Consider the following 26,854-nt stretch of genomic DNA (forward strand, 5'->3'; position numbering starts at 1 on the left):
CAGATTAAGGGCCGGGAATATTATAATAAGATCCTCTTCATACGCCAGAAGGAGCGAAATCTGACCGGCTTATATTATAACATGCTCTCAGAGAAAGCCTCACCAGAACACAGTTACTGGGTTTCACTGTCCCGTTTCTGCGTCGGATTACAGCTCTCACACACGGAGAGAGTCGGATATTGATGATGTGTCCCGTAAGGTGAGCAGTTGTGTGTGTCCAGTGTGATAGAGCAAGCGGTGTAACACACACCTGTTTCCCACTCAGCTGGTAGAACGACAGCTTCTGTCCCCAGTCAGCCACTGCCAAGATATCGTTGTGTTCATCCCTGAAACACACACACACACACACACGTGATGCACACTGTACTGTAGTTTCAACCCGTCTGTGATTCAGGGAGATGTTTGCGACTGCTTTTATGCAGTGGCTCCCCCTGGTGTCTGATCACACACACTGCATCGGCTCCTGCTCTCAGTTTCACACACAGATCAACACGAGCCACGGTGTGTGTGTCAGGATAAATGCATCTACACTTCTCTGGAAGGTTTGAGATGTTTTCTACGATCTGAGGACATTTCCACACCTATACAGGTCCTTCTAAAAAAATTAGCATATTGTGATAGTTCATTATTTTCCATAATGTAATGATAAAAATTAAACTTTCATATATTTTAGATTCATTGCACACCAACTGAAATATTTCAGGTCTTTTATTGTTTTAATACTGATGATTTTGGCATACAGCTCATGAAAACCCCAAATTCCTATCTAAAAAAATTAGCATATTTCATCCGACCAATAAAAGAAGTGTTTTTAATACAAAAAAAAAAGTCAACCTTCAAATAATTATGTTCAGTTATGCACTCAATAGTCAATACTTGGTCGGGAATCCTTTTGCCGAAAGGACTGCTTCAATGCGGCGTGGCATGGAGGCAATCAGCCTGTGGCACTGCTGAGGTGATATGAGGCCCAGGATGCTTCCATAGCGGCCTTAAAGGGGTCATATAATGGTACATGCACTTTTTCAAGTTGATTGTACTGAAATGTGTGTTGGCAGTGCCTGTACACAACCATCATATAATGATAAAAATCCATCCAGTGGTTTTGTTTTAATCTCCTTATATGTTTTCCCCTGCCTTAAATCGAGCCGTTCGACCGCGTGACGTCACACGGTCGGACGCCCCTCCCACGATTGTTGATTGACAGGCGCGTTTCAACACAGACCCGCCCTCGCTCGTCCTGTCAATCATAGTCTGCGCGGACCGGCGCGCTCATTGTTGATATGCTGGAGCACTGTCTATGAGCAGAATGGCGTCTAAGCGATTGTGGTGTTCTGTTCTTGGGTGTAATAACGAACACAGTCATTTTAATGTTCCTAAACCCGAACCGCTGAAGACGCAGTGGCTGAGTTTGTTTTCGAAGGGAATATTCCCCACGAGCAACGTCAATGCTCTCATGTTTGCGCGAATCATTTCTCACCAGACTGCTTTATAAACGAGGATCAGTGTAAAGCTGGATTTGCTAAGTAGCTGCTCATGAAAAAAGAATCGGTACCAGATATTCGTGTTCCTGCTGAACCTCTAGTCTAGAACAACTGAAGTGAGTGTAACGTTTTATTAAACTTTGTATTAATATTTATATCTTTGCAAATCGCTTCACGATGAATGAGTCTAAGGTTTACACTCAGGGTACATTACTGCATGTTTTCTATGTACGACGTTCTCCATATAATTCATTATCCCACGTTTATAATGAACAACACGTTATGGTATTGTGTTACAAACGTGTACGCACAGAACAGAGAGGCGGAGTCAGCAAAGCTCATGATCATTTAAAGTCATATGCACTGAAACGGCGTGCTGAAAACAGAGCTGTTTTTGACCAGGTAAAATAAGTGTTTTCTTACAATACTAATGAGAATTTTTAATTAAAGTATATTACAAACTTTTAATTTAGACCCTAAAGAATCATATTAGCTTGTACAAAAATGGCATTATATGACCCCTTTAATACTGATGATTTTGGCATACAGCTCATGAAAACCCAAAATTCCTGTCTCAAAAAATTAGCATATTTCATCCGACCAATAAAAGAAGTGTTTTTAATACAAAAAAAAAGTCAACCTTCAAATAATTATGTTCAGTTATGCACTCAATAGTCAATACTTGGTCGGGAATCCTTTTGCAGAAATGACTGCTTCAATGCGGCGTGGCATGGAGGCAATCAGCCTGTGGCACTGCTGAGGTGTTATGAGGCCCAGGATGCTTCGATAGCGGCCTTAAAGGGGTCATATAATGGTACATGCACTTTTTCAAGTTGATTGTACTGAAATGTGTGTTGGCAGTGCCTGTACAGAACCATCATATAATGATAAAAATCCATCCAGTGGTTTTGTTTTAATCTCCTTATATGTTTTCCCCTGCCTCAAATCGAGCCGTTCGACCGCGTGACGTCACACGGTCGGACGCCCCTCCCACGATTGTTGATTGACAGGCGCGTTTCAACACAGACCCGCCCTCGCTCGTGAGAGCTGTCAATCATAGTCTGCGCGGACCGGCGCGGTCATTGTTGATATGCTGGAGCACTGTCTATGAGCAGAATGGCTCTAAGCGATTGTGGTGTTCTGTTCTTGGGTGTAATAACGAACACAGTCATTTTAATGTTCCTAAACCCGAACCGCTGAAGACGCAGTGGCTGAGTTTGTTTTCGAAGGGAATATTCCCCACGAGCAACGTCAATGCGTTCATGTTTGCGCGAATCATTTCTCAGCAGACTGCTTTATAAACAAGGATCAGTGTAAAGCTGGATTTGCTAAGTAGCTGCTCATGAAAAAAGAATCGGTACCAGATATTCGTGTTCCTGCTGAACCTCTAGTCTAGAACAACTGAAGTGAGTGTAACGTTTTATTAAACTTTGTATTAATATTTATATCTTTGCAAATCGCTTCACGATGAATGAGTCTAAGGTTTACACTCAGGGTACATTACTGCATGTTTTCTATGTACGACGTTCTCCATATAATTCATTATCCCACGTTTATAATGAACAACACGTTATGGTATTGTGTTACAAACGTGTACGCATAGAACAGAGGGGCGGAGTCAGCAAAGCTCATGATCATTTAAAGTCATATGCACTGAAACGGCGTGCTGAAAACAGAGCTGTTTTTGACCAGGTAAAATAAGTGTTTTCTTACAATACTAATGAGAATTTTTAATTAAAGTATATTACAAACTTTTAATTTAGACCCTAAAGAATGATATTAGCTTGTACAAAAATGGCATTATATGACCCCTTTAAGCTCATCCAGAGTGTTGGGTCTTGCGTCTCTCAACTCTCTCTTCACAATATCCCACAGATTCTCTATAGACCAGCGGTCGGGAACCTATGGCTCGCGAGCCATACCTGGCTCTTTGGCAAAAATCATGTGGCTCGCGAGGTCTCTCACCCTTTACCAACAAACGAGCGAAACAAAAAAAAAAAGACACATCAATAGAGATCGGCTCTCTGCAGAAAAATCTGCCAGTTACAATTCCCTTGTAGCACAGTCTACTGAAGTTAGTTAAACGTTTATGATAATAAGTATATTCATGTTGTACCGGCAAAAGTGCGTATTCAGTGCTGGTCGCGCTCACGAGTTTTACGAGTCATCAGAGCAATCAACTTGTCTCTGTGATAACCTACAGCTCCTGCATTGGGATTCAAGCAGCTGCAGCTTGTTTAAGGTAGGCATAATGGCGAAAATCAGCATAAACTTTAATACTTTCACTTTTGCCGCTGAGACCCTTTATGACAAATGGGTCGTATTTTTGATAATCCACGCAGATTTGACGATTCTGTTTTAAGTTATTACTAACAAAAATTGAAGGAATGAAAAAAAGAGAAGGATGTGCTTTATATTGAAAATAAATTGAGCGTCAGCGTCAGTTCTGGCAGGCCAGGTAGTCAAGACGCTGCTAATGCTTTGCTATCAACACTGTCCCGTCAGCTGATCAGCTCCAGCTGAGCTGCATTAGCTGATTAACTCCCCTCGTTGCTCAATGGCCAAAGCTCAAACAAGGTGCCTATTTAAAGCTCATTCACCTTGCTCATACATGTTTGCTGCTCGCTCTGCTGGTTTGCTGCTCGCTCTGCTGGTTTGCTGCTCGCTCTGCTGGTTTGCTGCTCGCTCTGCTGGTTGCTGCTCGCTCTGCTGGCTCGCTGCTCGCTTCTGCTGCCCGCCACCTCCCCAGCTCCTCCTTATGCATAACGTGGCATTTGCTATGTCATGTTGCCTGCTCTGTTCACGGGGGGATATTTTAGCTCTCACAGTCTTAAACCGTGTGAGCGTTCCCTAATGCTGCTGCTGCTGTCCTCTGACTCTCTGCTATTTCATGGTGCTCATGAAAGGTCAGAGGACTCCCTGAACAGAGCCATACCGCCAAATTTTAATTCAGGAACATCAACTTGTTTGCAATCTATTCAATAAAATTCTTAAATTATATTTTTTGTCTGTGTGTTCTTGACTTAATGGACCTGACAGAAATATTAAAAGCGCGATAAGTCGCGAAAGAGAACGGAATTACTGGCAGGATGCTGTGTGCGCGCGCAACACGCCTTTGTCTTCGGTCGCGCACCGAAACGGCCAAATAAATACAGAAATATATAAAAATGGCAAGTCGAGTATTCACGTAAACACAGTAAATGTAAGTTCTCTCTCTCTCTCTCTCTCTCTCTCTCTCTCTCTCTCTCTCTCTCTCTCTCTCTCTCTCTCTCTCTCTCTCTCTCTCTCCCAGACAGAGAGGATTTATGCTCATCAGTTGATAACTCAACCTCACAGTGAAAGCCCTTCACAATTAATATTGAAACTTTGCTAAATATTTGTTTGTTTTTAGCCTAATGCTGTTGAAATTATTGATAAAAAGCACGTCTTTAATAATAATATTATATAATTATTTTACTGTGGCTCTTTTAGAAAAATGCATTAACCAAAAATGAAAAAATGGCTCTTTGGTCAAAAAAGGTTCCCGACCCCTGCTATAGACCAATTTTCAGCCGACGTCACAGTTGCGTCACGGCGCTAGCTGGTGGCAGAACAAAGGGAAAACTGGAGGCGGCAAATACAAACCAGCACAGATTCGGCTACAAAATAAGGATCTTAAATTATTCTTCTTATTATTAAATGTCATCTTGTTGTGTTGTTGGGTGCAAGAATCAATGAAAAATTAATATGCTTTATCTGCAATTTTTTATTTCTAGAAATATTCGCCTCATTAAAATTGCACCGTAATGTCCCTCTTTACATTGTCGTCTTCTCGGCGCTGGCTCGGCAGAACTGCAGATCGTACCACACAAGTCTTGTACATGACCATTCAGCACATAGTTATAGGCATCTAAAGATTTACATGCCCTCCGTTTCTCTATCAGGTAGGTGTAGAAGTCAGGCCACTCAACCGGAGGTAACGTTAACGTTAATCCTGTCAGATCCTCAATGAGTGTACGGGTCGCCCAATCTGGTTCCGTCCGATTAAAATTAACTCTTGCAAATAACAATCGTGGTCCTGGACAGTGAGTGGCCTTGCACATTAAGATAAAATCGGATTTTCTCCAGTCATTGTTAAAAACAAGCTAACAAAACTTGCAGACTTTACATTAGTGAAGCGGCCAGAGGGATCGTTCTGCCACCACTTAAGCTCCGTCCACATAAAAACGTCACCATGTTTACCAACTGAAAATTGGTCTACGGGGTTCAGGTCAGGAGAGCTGGCAGGCCAATTGAGCACAGTAATACCATGGTCAGTAAACCATTTACCAGTGGTTTTGGCGCTGTGAGCAGGTGCCAGGTCGTGCTGAAAAATGAAATCTTCATCTCCATAAAGCTTTTCAGCAGATGGAAGCATGAAGTGCTCCAAAATCTCCTGATAGCTAGCTGCATTGACCCTGCCCTTGATAAAACACAGTGCACCAACACCAGCAGCTGACATGGCACCCCAGACCATCACTGACTGTGGGTACTTGACACTGGACTTCAGGCATTTTGGCATTTCCTTCTCCCCAGTCTTCCTCCAGACTCTGGCACCTTGATTTCCGAATGACATGCAAAACTGAGCAACAGTCCAGTGCTGCTTCTCTGTAGCCCAGGTCAGAAACAGGTTCAAAAGTGGCTTGACCTGGGGAATGCGGCACCTGTAGCCCATGTCCTGCACACGCCTGTGCACGGTGGCTCTGGATGTTTCTACTCCAGACTCAGTCCACTGCTTCCGCAGGTCCCCCAAGCTCTGGAATCGGTCCTTCTCCACAATCTTCCTCAGGGTCCGGTCACCTCTTCTCGTTGTGCAGCGTTTTTTGCCACACTTTTTCCTTCCCACAGACTTCCCACTGAGGTGCCTTGATACAGCACTCTGGGAACAGCCTATTTGTTCAGAAATTTCTTTCTGTCTTACCCTCTTGCTTGAGGGTGTCAATGATGGCCTTCTGGACAGCAGTCAGGTCTGCAGTCTTACCCATGATTGCGGTTTTGAGTAATGAAACAGGCTGGGAGTTTTTAAAAGCCTCAGGAATCTTTTGCAGGTGTTTAGAGTTAATTAGTTGATTCAGATGATTAGGTTAATAGCTCGTTTAGAGACCCTTTTCATGATATGCTAATTTTTTGAGACAGGAATTTGGGGTTTTCATGAGCTGTATGCCAAAATCATCAGTATTAAAACAATAAAAGACCTGAAATATTTCAGTTGGGGTGTAATGAATCTAAAATATATGAAAGTTTAATTTTTATCATTACATTATGGAAAATAATGAACTTTATCACAATATGCTAATTTTTTAGAAGGACCTGTAAATCGGTTGCTTTGTTATGAAACAGGGATTAAAATTGCATGTAATTATGCATAATGTACATTTATTACTATAGTAACTACAGGTAACATATACTGAAACTGTAAAATAGAAGTTTCGGAGGCGGTGTTGTTTCGTTAGGTCGTATTTATTTTTTGACGTGTGAAAATTTCAGACGAGACTTTCAGTGCGAGGACCTTAAAGCCAGGCGGTTAAAGCCCCTCCATGAGACGCTCTCTGAACCGCTGGTAAACGGTGGTATCAGTGTGTGTTCTGGACAGCTGTTCTGCAATCCTGTGGTGTTAGTACACTCATGTCCTCAGGCGCTTCAGCTCGTCTTCAGCTGGCGAACCCGTCGGCTCGGATCGCTCTCTCAGCATCGGGTCCGCTCTGGATCCAGTGCGCTTACAGTGTTCATATCCGACTAAACGAAGGCAGAAAACGAGCAGGTTCTGAAACCAGCGGCTGAGAGAACGCCGTAACTCTTGGGGTTCAGTGCACATCTCAGTGTTTGGCGGATGCTTTTAACAAATAACAGGATAGAAATGAGGAAACTCGATGTGCTGGTCAAACGGCAGAGAATCACGTCCCCTTTACCTAATGAAAAAACAAGCTTTTGGTGTCACTGCATATGAATGTTTATCATTAGCTGGTTATCATTATCTGGATATCATTATCTGGTTTTCATTAGCTGGTTATCATTAGCTGGTTATCATTAGCTGGTTATCATTAGCTGGGTTATCATTATCTGGTTTTCATTAGCTGGTTATCATTATCTGGTTTTCATTAGCTGGTTATCATTATCTGGTTTTCATTAGCTGGTTATCATTCACTGGTTATCATTATCTGGTTTTCATTAGCTGGTTTTCATTAGCTGGTTATCATTAGCTGGTTATCATTAGCTGGTTATCATTAGCTGGTTTTCATTAGCTGGTTTTCATTAGCTGGTTATCATTAGCTGGTTATCATTAGCTGGTTTTCATTAGCTGGTTTTCATTAGCTGGTGGTTTTCATTAGCTGGTTATCATTAGCTGTTTTTCATTAGCTGGTTATCATTAGCTGGTTTTCATTAGCTGGTTATCATTCGCTGGTTATCATTAGCTGGTTTTCATTAGCTGGTTAACATTAGCTGGTTATCATTAGCTGGTTTTCATTAGCTGGTTAACATTAGCTGGTTATCATTAGCTGGTTATCATTAGCTGGTTTTCATTAGCTGGTTATCATTCGCTGGTTATCATTAGCTGGTTTTCATTAGCGTTATCATTAGCTGGTTTTCATTAGCTGGTTATCATTAGCTGGTTTTCATTAGCGTTATCATTAGCTGGTTATCATTAGCTGGTTATCATTAGCTGGTTATCATTAGCTGGTTATCATTAGCTGGTTATCTTGATCTTACTTGGACGGGTTCCAGGCGATGGACCAGATGGGCGACGACGAGCCGCCCGGACGCTCGATCTTCACCTTCTCTTCTCCGCTCTTGTTTCTGATGCTCACGACACCGTTCATCATTCCCAGAGCCAAGTACTGGCCGTCGTTCGTCCAGCTGAGATCAGACACACACACACACACACACTCACTCATTATCATCCTGTAAATGCTGCGTGTGTCAGCAACTAAGTGAATAACACATCATACAATTAATAATTAGCTATAAGACATTTAAGATTCATACAAGACAAAAGATCTAAAATGCGATCAGGTGGTAGATTTTTAAATGCATGCGTTAAACGTTTCTCTGAATAAGACGATGTCTATTTGCAGTGCGGTCCAGTGAAGTACATCATCAGGGTCATGTCTGGATGTCGTCACTCACCCACAGCACGTGATCTTACTGCTCACTTTGTGTTTGGAGACGGACTTCTGCTCTGGAGACCACAGACCTGCGACCACACACACACACACGTCAACACAGCTGAAGAGCTTCAGAACCTAGAGTTCTTTAAGACACTTAAAGGTGCAGTCTGTAAGAATCACAGCTAGTGGTGGAAATCGGTACTGCAGTCCAAATTCAAAATATCGCAGATCGTTGTTTCCCCGCCTCCTCAGACTCGATGCTCACGTGGGGCGCCGTGTTGCGGACACGCAACAGGAACGAGCGCAATTGACAATGAAAGCCGAGGAGACTTACACTGTAAGTTGATGAGTTGATTTATCCGCGTTTTATAGAGATTTTGAGATGGAGACCGAGGCTTTTTAGGTCGGGGAGAAACTGTAATCTCTGACGCAGTTTGTTTGCTCGTTTCCAAGGCTGTGTTTCTGCTATTGGGTGAACTGGCAGTGGGCGGAGTCACACAGACCAAAACAACAACACACTGACAACACGGAGCGCACGTTAAAATAGCTGGCTGTGGAAACGAGTATGTGAACTCAGCATGTTTCCTAAATATCTGCAAACATATTATAGTAGTTTTATGCTTTAGTAGAGTGAAAAGGTTACATACAGCACCTTTAATATTCAGTGACTGAATTCATATTCAGTAGAACAGTCACATGTAAACCACGATAGTCGGAACGAACTGGCCAAATGCGATTGAAATTATAAGGGGTGGTTTAAACCTTTTCTAATCCATTTGATAGGAAACGAGGGGAGGCTGAAGGGATCCGGGACCCTCATTAAAAGTAAAATATATAACGTGAATTGATGAATAATCATTTTCAGCCCTTTTAGACACCTGTTGTATAGAGATCTTCACAATCTACTGCCCTGCATTATTTCTTGCTTCAATTGTAATTGTGTCACAAACACACACTCACCGAAGTCTCCCGAGGAGCACGAGGCCAGCTGGTGTGTGACGGGGTTGTACGACACACATTGGATCGAGTCGTTGTGACTGAGAGAAAAAACACAAATACACACGAATCACTAAAGCTGTGAACACCAGTCTATTCTGATGGATCTGAGCATGGCATGATGGGACATGATGGCCCGTACTGAATCAAAGTTCAATGACATTAGAATTATTCACAAGTCACATTTCAAACAATACTTGAAAGAAAAGCTTTGAAACAGCAGTTCTCACGTGTATTTGAGGATGCCCTCCAGTTTTGAGGTCCAGATGATGATGCTTTTATCTGCTGAACCGGATGCAAAGCGTTTCCCTGACCGAGAGAAGAAGAAACTCATGTACTCATAGACCACAGTAACCACACACATCATTAAACATGTCTTGTGTCATAATCACCATCTTTAGCGTAAGCCACGCAGTAGACGGTGTCTTTGTGTCCCTTCAGCGGCTGTATGAGCGTCCCGTCGGCCGTGTCGTACACCTGCACACAACACACACACAGTTACACCTGCACACAACACACACACTGTTACACCAGCACACAACACACACACTGTTACTCCTGCACAAAACACACACTGTTACACCTGCACACAACACACACACTGTTACACCTGCACACAACACACACACTGTTACACCAGCACACAACACACACTGTTACACATCATACACACGCGTCAGTCACTGATCGACAGCACAACCAGCCCAGAGTGACACTGACAGTAATGTCTGATTCGCCACTGTTACGCTCCTACACTCCTACACTGTTACACTCCTACACTCCTACACTGTTACACTCCTACACTCCTACACTGTTACACTCCTACACTGTTACACTCCTACACTGTTACACTGTTACGCTCTTACACTGTTACGCTCTTACACTGTTACACTCCTACACTGTTACGCTCTTACACTGTTACGCTCTTACACTGTTATGCTCTTACACTGTTACACTCCTACACTGTTACGCTCCTACACTGTTATGCTCTTACACTGTTACACTCCTACACTGTTACGCTCTTACACTGTTACGCTTTTACACTGTTACACTCCTATACTGTTACGCTCTTACACTGTTACGCTTTTACACTGTTACGCTCCTACACTGTTACGCTCTTACACTGTTACGCTCCTACACTGTTACGCTCTTACACTGTTACACTCCTACACTGTTACGCTCCTACACTGTTACGCTCTTACACTGTTACGCTCTTACACTGTTACGCTTTTACACTGTTACACTCCTACACTGTTACGCTTTTACACTGTTACACTCCTACACTGTTACGCTCTTACACTGTTACACTCCTACACTGTTACACTCCTACACTGTTACGCTCTTACACTGTTACGCTCTTACACTGTTACGCTCTTACACTGTTACGCTTTTACACTGTTACACTCCTACACTGTTACGCTCTTACACTGTTACACTCCTACACTGTTACACTCCTACACTGTTACGCCACTACACTCTTACACTGTTACACTGTTACGCTCTTACACAGTTACGCTACTACACTCTTAAACTGTTACGCTCTTACACTGTTACGCTCTTACACTGTTACACTCCTACACTGTTACGCTCTTAAACTGTTACACTCCTACACTGTTACGCTCTTACACTGTCACACTCCTACACTGTTACGCTCTTACACTGTTACGCTTTTACACTGTTACACTCCTACACTGTTACGCTCTTACACTGTTACACTCCTACACTGTTACGCCACTACACTCTTACACTGTTACACTGTTACGCTCTTACACAGTTACGCTACTACACTGTTACACTCCTACACTGTTACACTCCTACACTGTTACACTCCTACACTGTTACACTCCTACACTGTTACACTCCTACACTGTTACACTGTTACGCTCTTACACAGTTACGCTACTACACTGTTACAATCCTACACTGTTACACTCCTACACTCTTACACTGTTACGCTTTTACACTGTTACGCTCTTACACTGTTACACTCCTACACTGTTACACTCCTACACTGTTACACTCCTACACTGTTACACTGTTACGCTCTTACACAGTTACGCTACTACACACTTACACTGTTACGCTCTTACACTGTTACACTCCTACACTGTTACACTCCTACACTGTTACACTGTTACGCTCTTACACAGTTACGCTACTACACTCTTACACTGTTACGCTCACACACTGTTACACTGTTACACTCCTACACTGTTACACTCCTACACTGTTACACTCCTACACTCCTACACTGTTACACTCCTACACTGTTACACTCCTACACTGTTACACTCCTACACTGTTACGCTCTTACACTGTTACGCTCTTACACTGTTACGCTTTTACACTGTTACGCTTTTACACTGTTAAACTCCTACAATGTTACATTCCTACACTGTTACGCTCTTACACTGTTACGCTCCTACACTCTTACACTGTTACACTACTACACTCTTACACTGTTACACTCTTACACTGTTACACTGTTACGCTCTTACACTGTTACGCTCTTACACTGTTACGCTCCTACACTGTTACACTGTTACGCTCTTACACTGTTACGCTTTTACACTGTTACACTCCTACACTGTTACACTGTTACACTCCTACACTGTTACACTGTTGTTACACTCCTACACTGTTACACTCCTACACTGTTACACTGTAACGCTCTTACACTGTTACGCTCTTACACTGTTACACTCCTACACTGTTACACTCCTACACTGTTACACTGTTACACTCCTACACTGTTACACTCCTACACTGTTACGCTCTTACACTGTTACGCTTTTACACTGTTACACTCCTACACTGTTACGCTCTTACACTGTTACACTCCTACACTGTTACACTCCTACACTGTTACACTGTTACGCTCTTACACTGTTACACTCCTACACTGTTACACTCCTACACTGTTACACTGTTACGCTCTTACACTGTTACGCTCTTACACTGTTACACTTTTACACTGTTACACTACTACACTGTTACACTCCTACACTGTTACGCTCTTACACTGTTACACTCCTACACTGTTACACTCCTACACTGTTACGCTCCTACACTGTTACGCTTTTACACTGTTACACTCCTACACTGTTACGCTCTTACACTGTTACACTCCTACACTGTTACACTGTTACGCTCTTACACTGTTACGCTCTTACACTGTTACACTGTTACGCTCTTACACAGTTACGCTACTACACTCTTACACTGTTACGCTCTTACACTGTTACGCTCTTACACTGTTACGCTCCACTCCTACACTGTTACACTCCTACACTGTTACACTCCTACACTGTTACACTCCTACACTGTTACACTGTTACGCTCTTACACTGTTACGCTCCTACACTGTTACACTCCTACACTGTTACACTGTTACGCTCTTACACTGTTACGCTCCTACACTGTTACACTGTTACGCTCCTACACTGTTACACTCCTACACTGTTACACTGTTACGCTCTTACACTGTTACGCTCCTACACTGTTACACTCCTACACTGTTACACTGTTACGCTCTTACACTGTTACGCTCCTACACTCTTACACTGTTACACTACTACACTCTTACACTGTTACGCTCTTACACTGTTACACTCCTACACTGTTACACTGTTACGCTCTTACACTGTTACGCTCTTACACTGTTACACTCCTACACTGTTACGCTCTTACACTGTTACGCTTTTACACTGTTACACTCCTACACTGTTACACTTCTACACTGTTACACTCCTACACTGTTACACTGTTACGCTCTTACACTGTTACACTCCTACACTGTTACGCTCTTACACTGTTACGCTCTTACACTGTTACGCTCTTACACTGTTACGCTCTTACACTGTTACACTCTGTTACACTCCTACACTGTTACACTCCTACACTGTTACGCTCTTACACTGTTACGCTCCTACACTCTTACACTGTTACACTACTACACCCTTGCACTGTTACGCTCTTACACTGTTACACTCCGACACTGTTACACTGTTACGCTCTTACACTGTTACGCTCTTACACTGTTACGCTTTTACACTGTTACACTCCTACACTGTTACACTCCTACACTGTTACACTCCTACACTGTTACACTGTTACGCTCTTACACTGTTACGCTCTTACACTGTTACGCTCTTACACTGTTACGCTCTTACACTGTTATGCTCCTACACTCCTACACTGTTACGCTACTACACTGTTACGCTCTTACACTGTTATGCTCCTACACTCCTACACTGTTACGCTACTACACTCTTACACTGTTACGCTCTTACACTGTTACGCTCTTACACTGTTACGCTCTTACACTGTTACACTCCTACACTGTTACACTGTTACGCTCTTACACAGTTACGCTCTTACACAGTTACGCTCTTACACTGTTACGCTCTTACACTGTTACGCTCTTACACTGTTACGCTCTTACACTGTTACGCTCTTACACTGTTATGCTCCTACACTCCTACACTGTTACGCTACTACACTCTTACTCTCTTACGCTCTTACACTGTTACGCTCTTACACTGTTACACTCCTACACTGTTACACTCCTACACTGTTACACTGTTACGCTCTTACACTGTTACGCTCTTACACTGTTACACTCCTACACTGTTACACTGTTACGCTCTTACACAGTTACACTCTTACACTGTTACGCTCCTACACTCCTACACTGTTACACTCCTACACTGTTACACTGTTACGCTCTTACACTGTTACGCTCTTACACTGTTACACAGTTACGCTACTACACTCTTACACTGTTACACTCCTACACTGTTACACTGTTACGCTCTTACACAGTTACGCTACTACACTCTTACACTGTTACGCTCTTGCACTGTTACACTCCTACACTCCTACACTCCTACACTGTTACACTCCTACACTGTTACACTGTTACGCTCTTACACTGTTACGCCCCTACACTCCTACACTCCTACACTGTTACACTCCTACACTGTTACGCTCTTACACTGTTACACTGTTACACTCTTACACTGTTACGCTCTTACACTGTTACACAGTTACGCTACTACACTCTTACGCTGTTACACTCCTACACTGTTACACTGTTACGCTCTTACACAGTTACGCTCTTACACTGTTACACTCCTACACTCCTACACTGTTACACTCCTACACTGTTACACTGTTACGCTCTTACACTGTTACACAGTTACGCTACTACACTCTTACACTGTTACACTCCTACACTGTTACACTGTTACGCTCTTACACAGTTACGCTCTTACACTGTTACGCTCTTACACTGTTACGCTCTTACACTGTTACGCTCTTACACTGTTACGCTCTTACACTGTTACGCTCTTACACTGTTACACTCCTACACTCTTACACTGTTACACTCCTACTAGGGGTGGAACGGTACACAGACGTCACGGTTCGGTTCATAGCTCGGTTCAGACATCACGGTTCGGTACGATTTCGGTACAATGGAGGGAAAAGCAAAACAAAAATGCAGAAGGCATTTTTTTTTTAAATAAGTTTTATTATTAAAGGCATAGAACCAGTTTATTTGTAGTGCACTGACAATAGTTATATATAATTAGTTTATTAATTAAATTAATAAAAAGACAAAAAGACCTTGCGATATGTTTGGTAATTGTACCTGAATTAATTTAAAATTAATTTGCTATATTTCAGATCAATATATTTGTTTTTCTTAATTTTTAATTAACAATGTAACATTATTCTCATCTGAATTATAAATTATTGATTTCTGTATAAAATAATACTACCATTAAAAACACATTCGATTTTCTTTTTTAATCAATGTAGAATGTTTAAGATTAGTGCTCCGAGGACGAGAAATGAAAACCAATGCAATATGATGAATGTCCAAAAGATGGGACCCACAGACTGTTTTGAAATGTACAATGTTGTGTTTTATTGCGAATTTGCGAGTGTACACAAATATAAGTAAACACTTTGCAGGTTTAATGATCTGTATGAACAAAATGACGGAGGATGGTTTTTATGTTCGATCTCGCCCCCGCGCCCCTCTCTCTCTCTCTCTCTCTCTCTCTCTCTCTCTCTCTCGCGCGCGCACACACACACACACACACACACACACTCCAGAATTGCAATCTTGACATCGCAGCCTGTTCATTATGCGGTCACACCAAACGCGAATAGAGCGTCAAATTCGCGTCTATCACGTCTAGTTCGACGCTAGTCCACAGCGAATAGGACGCGCGTATAAAGCCAACGTTTGAAGTGAACGCGCGTTCAGAGCTAAGCCGATGGTACAGATTATGTGTCCCTAAAGAACCCGCGTATCTAACAGTAGTTCCGCATTAATTAATTTGCACGCGAGTTTTATTTATTTTTATACCGTGTATTCTCCGTGTAAATTCGTGCACCGAACCGTGACGCCCGTACCATTTCGGTTCAATACGAATACATGTACCGTTCCACCCCTAACTCCTACACTGTTACACTCCTACACTCTTACACAGTTACACTCCTACACTGTTACGCTCTTACACTGTTACGCTCTTACACAGTTACGCTACTACACTCTTACACTGTTACACTTCTACACTGTTACACTCCTACACTCTTACACTGTTACGCTCTTACACAGTTACGCTAATACACTCTTACACTGTTACACTCCTACACTCTTACACGGTTACGCTCTTACACTGTTACGCTCTTACACTGTTATGCTCTTACACTGTTACACTCTTACACTGTTACACTCTAACACACATCTAACACACACATCATACACACGCGTCAGTCACTGATTGACAGCACAACCAGCCCCAGAGTGACACTGACAGTAATGTCTGATACGCCACTGTTACGCTCCTACACTCCTACACTGTTACACTCCTACACTGTTACACTCCTACACTCTTACACTGTTATGCTCTTACACTGTTATGCTCTTACACTGTTACACTCCTACACTGTTACACACCTACACTGTTACACTCCTACACTCCTACACTGTTAAACTCTTACACTGTTACACTCCTACACTGTTACACTCTTACACTGTTACGCTCTTAAAGTTACGCTAATACACTCTTACACTGTTACACTCTTGCACTGTTACACTCTTACACTATTACACTCCTACACTGTTACACTCTTACACTGTTATCCTCTTACAGTTACGCTACTACACTCTTACACTGTTACGCTCTTACACTGTTACGCTCTTACACTGTTACACTCTTACACTGTTATGCTCTTACACTGTTACGCTCTTACGCTCTTAAAATGTTACGCTCTTACACTGTTATCCTCTTACAGTTACGCTAATACACTCTTACACTGTTACGCTCTTACACTGTTACGCTCTTACACTGTTACGCTCTTACACTGTTACGCTCTTACACTGTTACGCTCTTACACTGTTACGCTCTTACACTGTTACGCTCTTACACTGTTACACTCTTACACTGTTACACTCTTACACTGTTACACTCTTACACTGTTACACTCCTACACTGTTACACTCTTACACTGTTACACTCTTACAGTTACGCTAATACACTCTTACACTGTTACGCTCTTACATTGTTACGCTCCTACACTGTTACGCTCTTACACTGTTACGCTCTTACACTGTTATGCTCTTACACTGTTACGCTCTTACACTGTTACGCTCTTACACTGTTACGCTCCTACACTGTTACGCTCTTACACTGTTACGCTCCTACACGGTTACGCTCTTACACGGTTACGCTCTTACACTGTTACGCTCTTACACTGTTACGCTCTTACACTGTTACGCTTTTACACGGTTACGCTCTTACACTGTTACGCTCTTACACTGTTACGCTCTTACACGGTTACGCTCTTACACTGTTACGCTCTTACACTGTTACGCTTACACTGTTACGCTCCTACACTGTTACGCTCTTACACTGTTACGCTCTTACACTGTTACGCTCCTACACCGTTACGCTCTTACACTGTTACGCTCTTACACTGTTACGCTCTTACACTGTTACGCTCTTACACTGTTACACTCCTACACTGTTACGCTCCTACACTGTTACGCTCCTACGCTGTTACGCTCTTACGCTGTTACGCTCTTACACTGTTACGCTCTTACACTGTTACGCTCTTACGCTGTTACGCTCTTACGCTGTTACGCTCTTACACTTTTACGCTCTTACACTGTTACGCTCTTACACTGTTACGCTCTTACACTGTTACGCTCTTACACTGTTAAGCTCTTATACTGTTACACTCCTACACTGTTACGCTCCTACGCTGTTACGCTGTTACGCTCTTACGCTGTTACGCTCTTACACTGTTACGCTCTTACGCTGTTACGCTCTTACGCTCTTACACTGTTACACTCCTACACTGTTACACTTCTACACAGTTACGCTCTTACACGATTACGCTCTTACACGGTTACGCTCTTACACTGTACGCTCCTACACTGTTACGCTCTTACACTGTTATGCTCTTACACTTTTACGCTCTTACACGGTTACGCTCCTACACTGTTACACTGTTACGCTCTTACACTGTTACGCTCTTACACTGTTACGCTCTTACACTGTTACGCTCTTACACTGTTACGCTCTTACACTGTTGCTCCTACACTGTTACGCTCTTACACTGTTACGCTCTTACACTGTTACGCTCTTACACTGTTACGCTCTTACACTTTTACGCTCCTACACTATTACGCTCTTACACTGTTACGCTCTTACACTGTATGCTCTTACACGGTTACGCTCTTACACTGTTACGCTCTTACACTGTACGCTCTTACATGGTTACGCTCTTACACTGTTACGCTCTTACATGGTTACGCTCTTACACTGTTACGCTCTTACACTTTTACGCTCTTACACTTTTACGCTCTTACACTTTTACGCTCCTACTCTGTTACGCTCTTAGACTGTTACGCTCTTACACTGTACGCTCTTACACGGTTACGCTCTTACACTTTTACGCTCTTACACGGTTACGCTCTTACACTGTTACGCTCTTACACTTTTACGCTCTTACACGGTTACGCTCTTACACTGTACGCTCTTACACGGTTACGCTCTTACACTGTTACGCTCTTACACTTTTACGCTCTTACACGGTTACGCTCTTACACTGTACGCTCTTACACGGTTACGCTCTTGCACTGTTACGCTCCTACACTGTTACGCTCTTACACTGTTACACTGTTACGCTCTTACACTGTACGCTCTTACACGGTTACGCTCTTACACTTTTACGCTCTTACACTTTTACGCTCTTACACGGTTACGCTCTTACACTGTTACGCTCTTACACTGTTACGCTCTTACACTTTTACGCTCTTACACGGTTACGCTCTTACACGGTTACGCTCTTACACTGTTACGCTCTTACACTTTTACGCTCCTACACTGTTACGCTCTTACACTGTTACGCTCTTACACGGTTACGCTCTTACACTGTTACGCTCTTACACTTTTACGCTCTTACACTGTTACGCTCTTACACTGTTACGCTCTTACACTTTTAGGCTCTTACACTTTTACGCTCCTACACTGTTACGCTCTTACACTTTTACGCTCTTACACTGTTACACTGTTACACTGTTACGCTCCTACACTGTTACGCTCTTACACTGTTACGCTCCTACACTGTTACGCTCCTACACTGTTACACTGTTACGCTCCTACACTGTTACGCTCCTACACTGTTACGCTCCTACACTGTTACACTGTTACGCTCTTACACTGTTACACTGTTACGCTCTTACACTGTTACGCTCTTACACTGTTACGCTCTTACACGGTTACGCTCTTACACTGTTACGCTCCTACACTGTTACGCTCTTACACGGTTACGCTCTTACACGGTTACGCTCTTACACGGTTACGCTCTTACACTGTTACGCTCCTACACTGTTACGCTCTTACACGGTTACGCTCTTACACGGTTACGCTCTTACACTGTTACGCTCTTACACTGTTACGCTCCTACACTGTTACGCTCTTACACTGTTACGCTCTTACACTGTTACGCTCTTACACTGTTACGCTCCTACACTGTTACGCTCTTACACTGTTACGCTCCTACACTGTTACGCTCCTACACTGTTACGCTCTTACACGGTTACGCTCTTACACGGTTACGCTCTTACACTGTTACGCTATTTCACTGTTACGCTCTTACACTGTTACGCTCTTACACTGTTACGCTCTTACACTGTTACGCTCCTACACTGTTACGCTCCTACACTGTTACGCTCTTACACGGTTACGCTCTTACACTGTTACGCTCTTACACTGTTACGCTCCTACACTGTTACGCTCTTACACTGTTACGCTCCTACACTGTTACGCTCTTACACTGTTACGCTCCTACACTGTTACGCTCTTACACGGTTACGCTCTTACACTGTTACGCTCTTACACTGTTACGCTTCTACACTGTTACGCTCTTACACTGTTACGCTCTTACACTGTTACGCTCCTACACTGTTACGCTCTTACACTGTTACGCTCTTACACGGTTACGCTCTTACACTGTTACGCTCTTACACTGTTACGCTCCTACACTGTTACGCTCTTACACTGTTACGCTCCTACACTGTTACGCTCTTACACTGTTACGCTCTTACACGGTTACGCTCTTACACTGTTACGCTCCTACACTGTTACGCTCTTACACTGTTACGCTCCTACACTGTTACGCTCTTACAATGTTACGCTCCTACACTGTTACGCTCTTACACTGTTACACTCTTACACGGTTACGCTCTTACACTGTTACGCTCTTACACTGTTACGCTCTTACACTGTTACGCTCTTACACTGTTACGCTCCTACACTGTTACGCTCTTACACTGTTACACTCTTACACGGTTACGCTCTTACACTGTTACGCTCTTACACTTTTACGCTCATTGGGCCCTATTTTAACGATCTGAAACGCAAGTGTCAAAGCGCAAAGCGCAAGTAACTTTGTGGGCGGATCCCGGCGCTGTTGCTATTTTCCCGGCGGGATAAATGACTCTTGCGCCCGACGCAAGTTTAAAAGGGGTTGGTCTGAAGTAGCTTCATTATTCATAGGTGTGGTTTGGGCGTAACGTGGAATAAACCAATCAGAGCGTCATCTCACATTCCCTTTAAGAGCAGGTGCGCATGTTGCATGGCGGATTGCTATTATAACGGCGGATTTACCAGGCGCGCGCCAGGAGCGGTTCACAGCCGAGGAGACCGACGTTCTTGTCAGGACCGTGAAAGACAGAGAAGTGACGTTGTATTGCGTGTTTTGCGTGCACCTGTAAACTATGGCATAAACCCTCATGCAGTAACACCCTCAGACGGCACTGTTTATTGACTGTCTGAAGTAGAATGCATGCAGAAATAACAAGAAATTCAACGTTCAAATCAGACTTATCTATCTATTTATCTATCTATCTATCTATCTATCTATCTATCTATCTATCTATCTATCTATCTATCTATCTATCTATCTATCTATCTATCTATCTATCTATCTATCTATCTATCGTGGGTGGGTTTCTCCCATCCCCATACAAATCAGCGTCGGTTAAACAGGCGTGGGAGGAAAAAAACTAAATTTTCATGGACACCACAATGATTTCCCTCATGTGTTAATATTTTTCCTTGTTATAATGTATGATTTGCAAAAATAAAAACTGCTGCATCTGTGTTGATGAGAGAATCAAAGTGTATGCGCGTTGTGCACCCGCTACATTATGGCCAAGCATGCGCGCTTAAAATAGCATTATGAACAACGCGCAACGCGCCACTGACTTTAGACTAGTTTTTTTCTGGTCAGTGGCGCAATTGTTTTATAGAACAGCAAAATAGCATGAGGGAAAGTTTGCGCCGGAACACGCCTCCTCTTTGCGCTGAACCGCCCTGGGGAGCGCAAGTGTATTTCTTAGTTAACCGACGTGTGTCTGTGGAGGAAAAAGCCCGCTTTGCGCGGGTGCAAAATAGGAATGATACATGCGTCAGTGTACAAAGTCATTTGCGCCGAGTGCAAGATAGAGCCCTTACACTGTTACGCTCTTACACTGTTACGCTCCTACACTGTTACGCTCTTACACTGTTACGCTCTTACACTGTTACGCTCCTACACTGTTACGCTCTTACACTGTTACGCTCTTACACGATTACGCTCTTACACTGTTACGCTCCTACACTGTTACACTCCTACACTGTTACGCTCCTACACTGTTACGCTCTTACACTGTTACGCTCCTACACTGTTACGCTCTTACACTGTTACGCTCTTACACTGTTACGCTCTTACACTGTTACGCTCTTACACGATTACGCTCTTACACGGTTACGCTCTTACACTGTTACGCTCCTACACTGTTACGCTCTTACACGATTACGCTCTTACACTGTTACGCTCTTACACTGTTACGCTCTTACACGATTACGCTCTTACACGATTACGCTCTTACACGGTTACGCTCTTACACTGTTACGCTCTTACACTGTTACGCTCCTACACTGTTACGCTCTTACACTGTTACGCTCTTACACTGTTACGCTCTTACACTGTTACGCTCTTACACGATTACGCTCTTACACGGTTACGCTCTTACACTGTTACGCTCCTACACTGTTACGCTCTTACACGATTACGCTCTTACACTGTTACGCTCCTACACTGTTACGCTCTTACACGATTACGCTCTTACACTGTTACGCTCTTACACTGTTACGCTCTTACACGATTACGCTCTTACACGATTACGCTCTTACACTGTTACGCTCCTACACTGTTACGCTCTTACACGATTACGCTCTTACACAGTTACGCTCCTACACTGTTACGCTCTTACACGATTACGCTCTTACACGGTTACGCTCTTACACGGTTACGCTCTTACACTGTTACGCTCCTACACTGTTACACTCCTACACTGTTACGCTCCTACACTGTTACGCTCTTACACGATTACGCTCTTACACGATTACGCTCTTACACTGTTACGCTCCTACACTGTTACACTCCTACACTGTTACGCTCCTACACTGTTACGCTCTTACACTGTTACGCTCCTACACTGTTACGCTCTTACACGATTACGCTCTTACACTGTTACGCTCTTACACTGTTACACTCCTACACTGTTACGCTCCTACACTGTTACGCTCTTACACTGTTACGCTCCTACACTGTTACGCTCTTACACTGTTACGCTCTTACACGATTACGCTCTTACACGATTACGCTCTTACACTGTTACGCTCTTACACTGTTACGCTCTTACACTGTTACACTCCTACACTGTTACGCTCTTACACTGTTACGCTCTTACACGGTTACGCTCTTACACGGTTACGCTCTTACACTTTTACGCTCTTACACTGTTACGCTCCTACACTGTTACGCTCTTACACTGTTACGCTCCTGCACTGTTACGCTCTTACACGATTACGCTCTTACACGGTTACGCTCTTACACTGTTACGCTCCTACACTGTTACGCTCTTACACGATTACGCTCCTACACTGTTACGCTCTTACACTGTTACGCTCTTACACTTTTACGCTCTTACACTGTTACGCTCTTACACTGTTACGCTCTTACACTGTTACGCTCTTACACTGTTACGCTCTTACACTGTTACGCTCTTACACTGTTACGCTCTTACACTGTTACGCTCTTACACGATTACGCTCCTACACTGTTACGCTCTTACACTGTTACGCTCTTACACTGTTACGCTCTTACACTGTTACGCTCTTACACTGTTACGCTCTTACACTGTTACGCTCTTACACTGTTACGCTCCTACACTGTTACGCTCTTACACTGTTACGCTCTTACACTGTTACGCTCTTACACTGTTACGCTCTTACACTGTTACGCTCTTAAACTGTTACGCTCTTACACTGTTACGCTCCTACACTGTTACGCTCTTACACTGTTACGCTCTTACACTGTTACGCTCTTACACTGTTACGCTCTTACACTGTTACGCTCTTACACTGTTACGCTCTTACACTGTTACGCTCTTACACTGTTACGCTCCTACACTGTTACGCTCTTACACTGTTACGCTCTTACACTGTTACGCTCTTACACTGTTACGCTCTTACACGATTACGCTCTTACACGGTTACGCTCTTACACTGTTACGCTCCTACACTGTTACGCTCTTACACGATTACGCTCTTACACAGTTACGCTCCTACACTGTTACGCTCTTACACGATTACGCTCTTACACGGTTACGCTCTTACACGGTTACGCTCCTACACTGTTACGCTCTTACACTTTTACACTCTTACACTTTTACGCTCTTACACTGTTACGCTCCTACACTGTTACGCTCTTACACTGTTACGCTCTTACACTGTTACGCTCTTACACTGTTACGCTCTTACACTTTTACGCTCTTACACTGTTACGCTCTTACACTGTTACGCTCTTACACTGTTACGCTCTTACACTGTTACGCTCTTACACTGTTACGCTCTTACACGATTACGCTCTTACACGGTTACGCTCTTACACTGTTACGCTCCTACACTGTTACGCTCTTACACTGTTACGCTCTTACACGATTACGCTCTTACACTGTTACGCTCTTACACTGTTACACTCTTACACGGTTACGCTCTTACACTGTTACGCTCCTACACTGTTACGCTCCTACACTGTTACGCTCTTACACGATTACGCTCTTACACGGTTACGCTCTTACACTGTTACGCTCCTACACTGTTACGCTCTTACACTGTTACGCTCCTACACTTTTACGCTCTTACACTGTTACGCTCCTACACTGTTACACTCTTACACTGTTACGCTCTTACACTGTTACGCTCTTACACTGTTACGCTCTTACACTGTTACACTCCTACACTGTTACGCTCTTACACTGTTACGCTCCTACACTGTTACGCTCCTACACTGTTACGCTCCTACACTGTTACGCTCCTACACTGTTACGCTCCTACACTGTTACGCTCTTACACTGTTACGCTCCTACACTGTTACGCTCTTACACTGTTACGCTCCTACACTGTTACGCTCCTACACTGTTACGCTCTTACACTGTTACGCTCTTACACGGTTACGCTCCTACACTGTTACGCTCTTACACTGTTACGCTCCTACACTGTTACGCTCTTACACTGTTACGCTCCTACACTGTTACGCTCCTACACTGTTACGCTCTTACACTGTTACGCTCTTACACGGTTACGCTCTTACACTGTTACGCTCTTACACTGTTACGCTCTTACACTGTTACGCTCTTACACTTTTACGCTCTTACACTGTTACGCTCTTACACTGTTACGCTCTTACACTGTTACGCTCCTACACTGTTACGCTCCTACACTGTTACGCTCCTACACTGTTACGCTCCTACACTGTTACGCTCTTACACTGTTACGCTCTTACACTGTTACGCTCCTACACTGTTACGCTCTTACACTGTTACGCTCTTACACTGTTACGCTCTTACACTGTTACGCTCCTACACTGTTACGCTCCTACACTGTTACGCTCTTACACTGTTACGCTCTTACACGGTTACGCTCTTACACTGTTACGCTCTTACACTGTTACGCTCTTACACTGTTACGCTCTTACACTTTTACGCTCTTACACTGTTACGCTCTTACACTGTTACGCTCTTACACTGTTACGCTCCTACACTGTTACGCTCCTACACTGTTACGCTCCTACACTGTTACGCTCTTACACTGTTACGCTCTTACACTGTTACGCTCCTACACTGTTACGCTCTTACACTGTTACGCTCTTACACTGTACGCTCTTACACTGTTACGCTCTTACACTGTTACACTGTTACGCTCTTACACTGTTACGCTCTTACACTGTTACGCTCTTACACTGTGACGCTCCTACACTGTTACGCTCCTACACTGTTACGCTCTTACACGATTACGCTCTTACACGGTTACGCTCTTACACTGTTACGCTCCTACACTGTTACACACCTACACTGTTACGCTCTTACACGGTTACGCTCTTACACTGTTACACTCTTACACTGTTACGCTCTTACACTGTCACGCTCTTACACTGTGACGCTCCTACACTGTTACGCTCCTACACTGCCGCTCAAGTCTGGAATCATTACGATATTTTATTGTTTCTGAAGGGAGATGCTCACCAGCTACATGATCAAAAATACAGCAAAAATAATGAAATATTATTACAATGTAAAACAGCTGTTTTCTATGTAAATATATAGCTAGTAAACTGTAATTTATTTCTGTGATCAAAGCTGAATTTTCAGCATCATTACTCCAGTCTTCAGTGTCACATGATTCTTTAGAAATCATTCTAATATGATGATTTGATGCTCAAGAAACGGGTCTGATTATTATCAATGTTAAAAATCATGAGACATTTTATTCTTGACTCTGGAAGATGTTACAAACAAGTGTGTGTTGTGTGTGTGTGTGTGTGTGTGTGTGTGTGTGTGTGTGTGTGTGTGTGTGTGTGTGTGTGTGTGTGTGTGTGTTTCCAAGAATAAAAGTGATGAATGCTTTTGGCATAGAAAATTAGAGCAAAATTCCATCACCAAAACCAGAGGGCTCTTATTTTTGCCTTGTATTTTTTCTTTTTTTGCAGGTCTTTGCTCTTTTATTTATTTATGTTTCGGGCTCTCTCGTGCGCATGCGCAGATGCTGCAGTCAGTCACATCATTAGAAATGTGTGTTTGCAGAGATTCGTTACCAGAACTCGATTTCCAGCCGCTACTATGAGCTGAGATCCATCGGGTCTGAAGGCGAGATCATAAATACTGAAAGACAGACAGACAAACAAGTTAACTTAATAACAAAACGATCATGAGATGAAGATCAGATCAGCGAATGTGAAAAGCTCAGATTCCCATTGCAGATTAAATCGAAAGAGAAATATAATAATGCCCCAAATGATGTATGAGTAAAACTGCGATGTTATCGTCTGAAAAAACAGGCAGAAATCACATATAACTCTCTCAAATGTGGCCATAGGTGCTTATATTGTTTACATAGCAACGGTTGCTAGCCGCATCCATACAGTTCTGCAGTTGGTGTTTAGAAAAGCAGTGAAGCGCTCACCATTGTTCAACCTTATCCCGGTCGTGTACTTTATCTATCCATGTGGGAACAGCTCTCATTTCGGAAAAATGTCGGACTTTAGCATGAATTCAAAAGGAAGATGAGAATGAGATGCTGAGAGAGATGAAAACTGAAGCTGAAAACAACAACATGGAGGAAA

At 43.2% G+C, this 26,854-nt stretch overlaps 1 protein-coding gene across 1 annotated transcript in view; it reads right to left on the minus strand.

Moving 5' to 3' along the window:
• LOC130071727 (intraflagellar transport protein 122 homolog) overlaps positions 1-26,854 on the minus strand; it is a gene marked incomplete at its 3' end in the record, with an annotated part of 29,173 nt that extends 2,319 nt beyond the window's left edge. The window contains exons 1-8 of the mRNA XM_056236585.1: positions 26,695-26,854; positions 26,327-26,393; positions 9,994-10,078; positions 9,832-9,910; positions 9,566-9,642; positions 8,625-8,691; positions 8,208-8,354; positions 251-326 (exon numbers count right to left, since the gene is read on the minus strand). Coding sequence (XP_056092560.1) covers positions 251-326; positions 8,208-8,354; positions 8,625-8,691; positions 9,566-9,642; positions 9,832-9,910; positions 9,994-10,078; positions 26,327-26,393; positions 26,695-26,753 — 657 coding nt within the window. The remainder of the gene's footprint in view (positions 1-250; positions 327-8,207; positions 8,355-8,624; positions 8,692-9,565; positions 9,643-9,831; positions 9,911-9,993; positions 10,079-26,326; positions 26,394-26,694) is intronic.

The sequence above is a fragment of the Rhinichthys klamathensis genome, unplaced genomic scaffold (genome assembly GCF_029890125.1).
Source record: "Rhinichthys klamathensis goyatoka isolate OS25496 unplaced genomic scaffold, OSU_Roscu_1.1 h1tg000453l_1, whole genome shotgun sequence".
Lineage (NCBI taxonomy): Eukaryota > Metazoa > Chordata > Actinopteri > Cypriniformes > Leuciscidae > Rhinichthys > Rhinichthys klamathensis.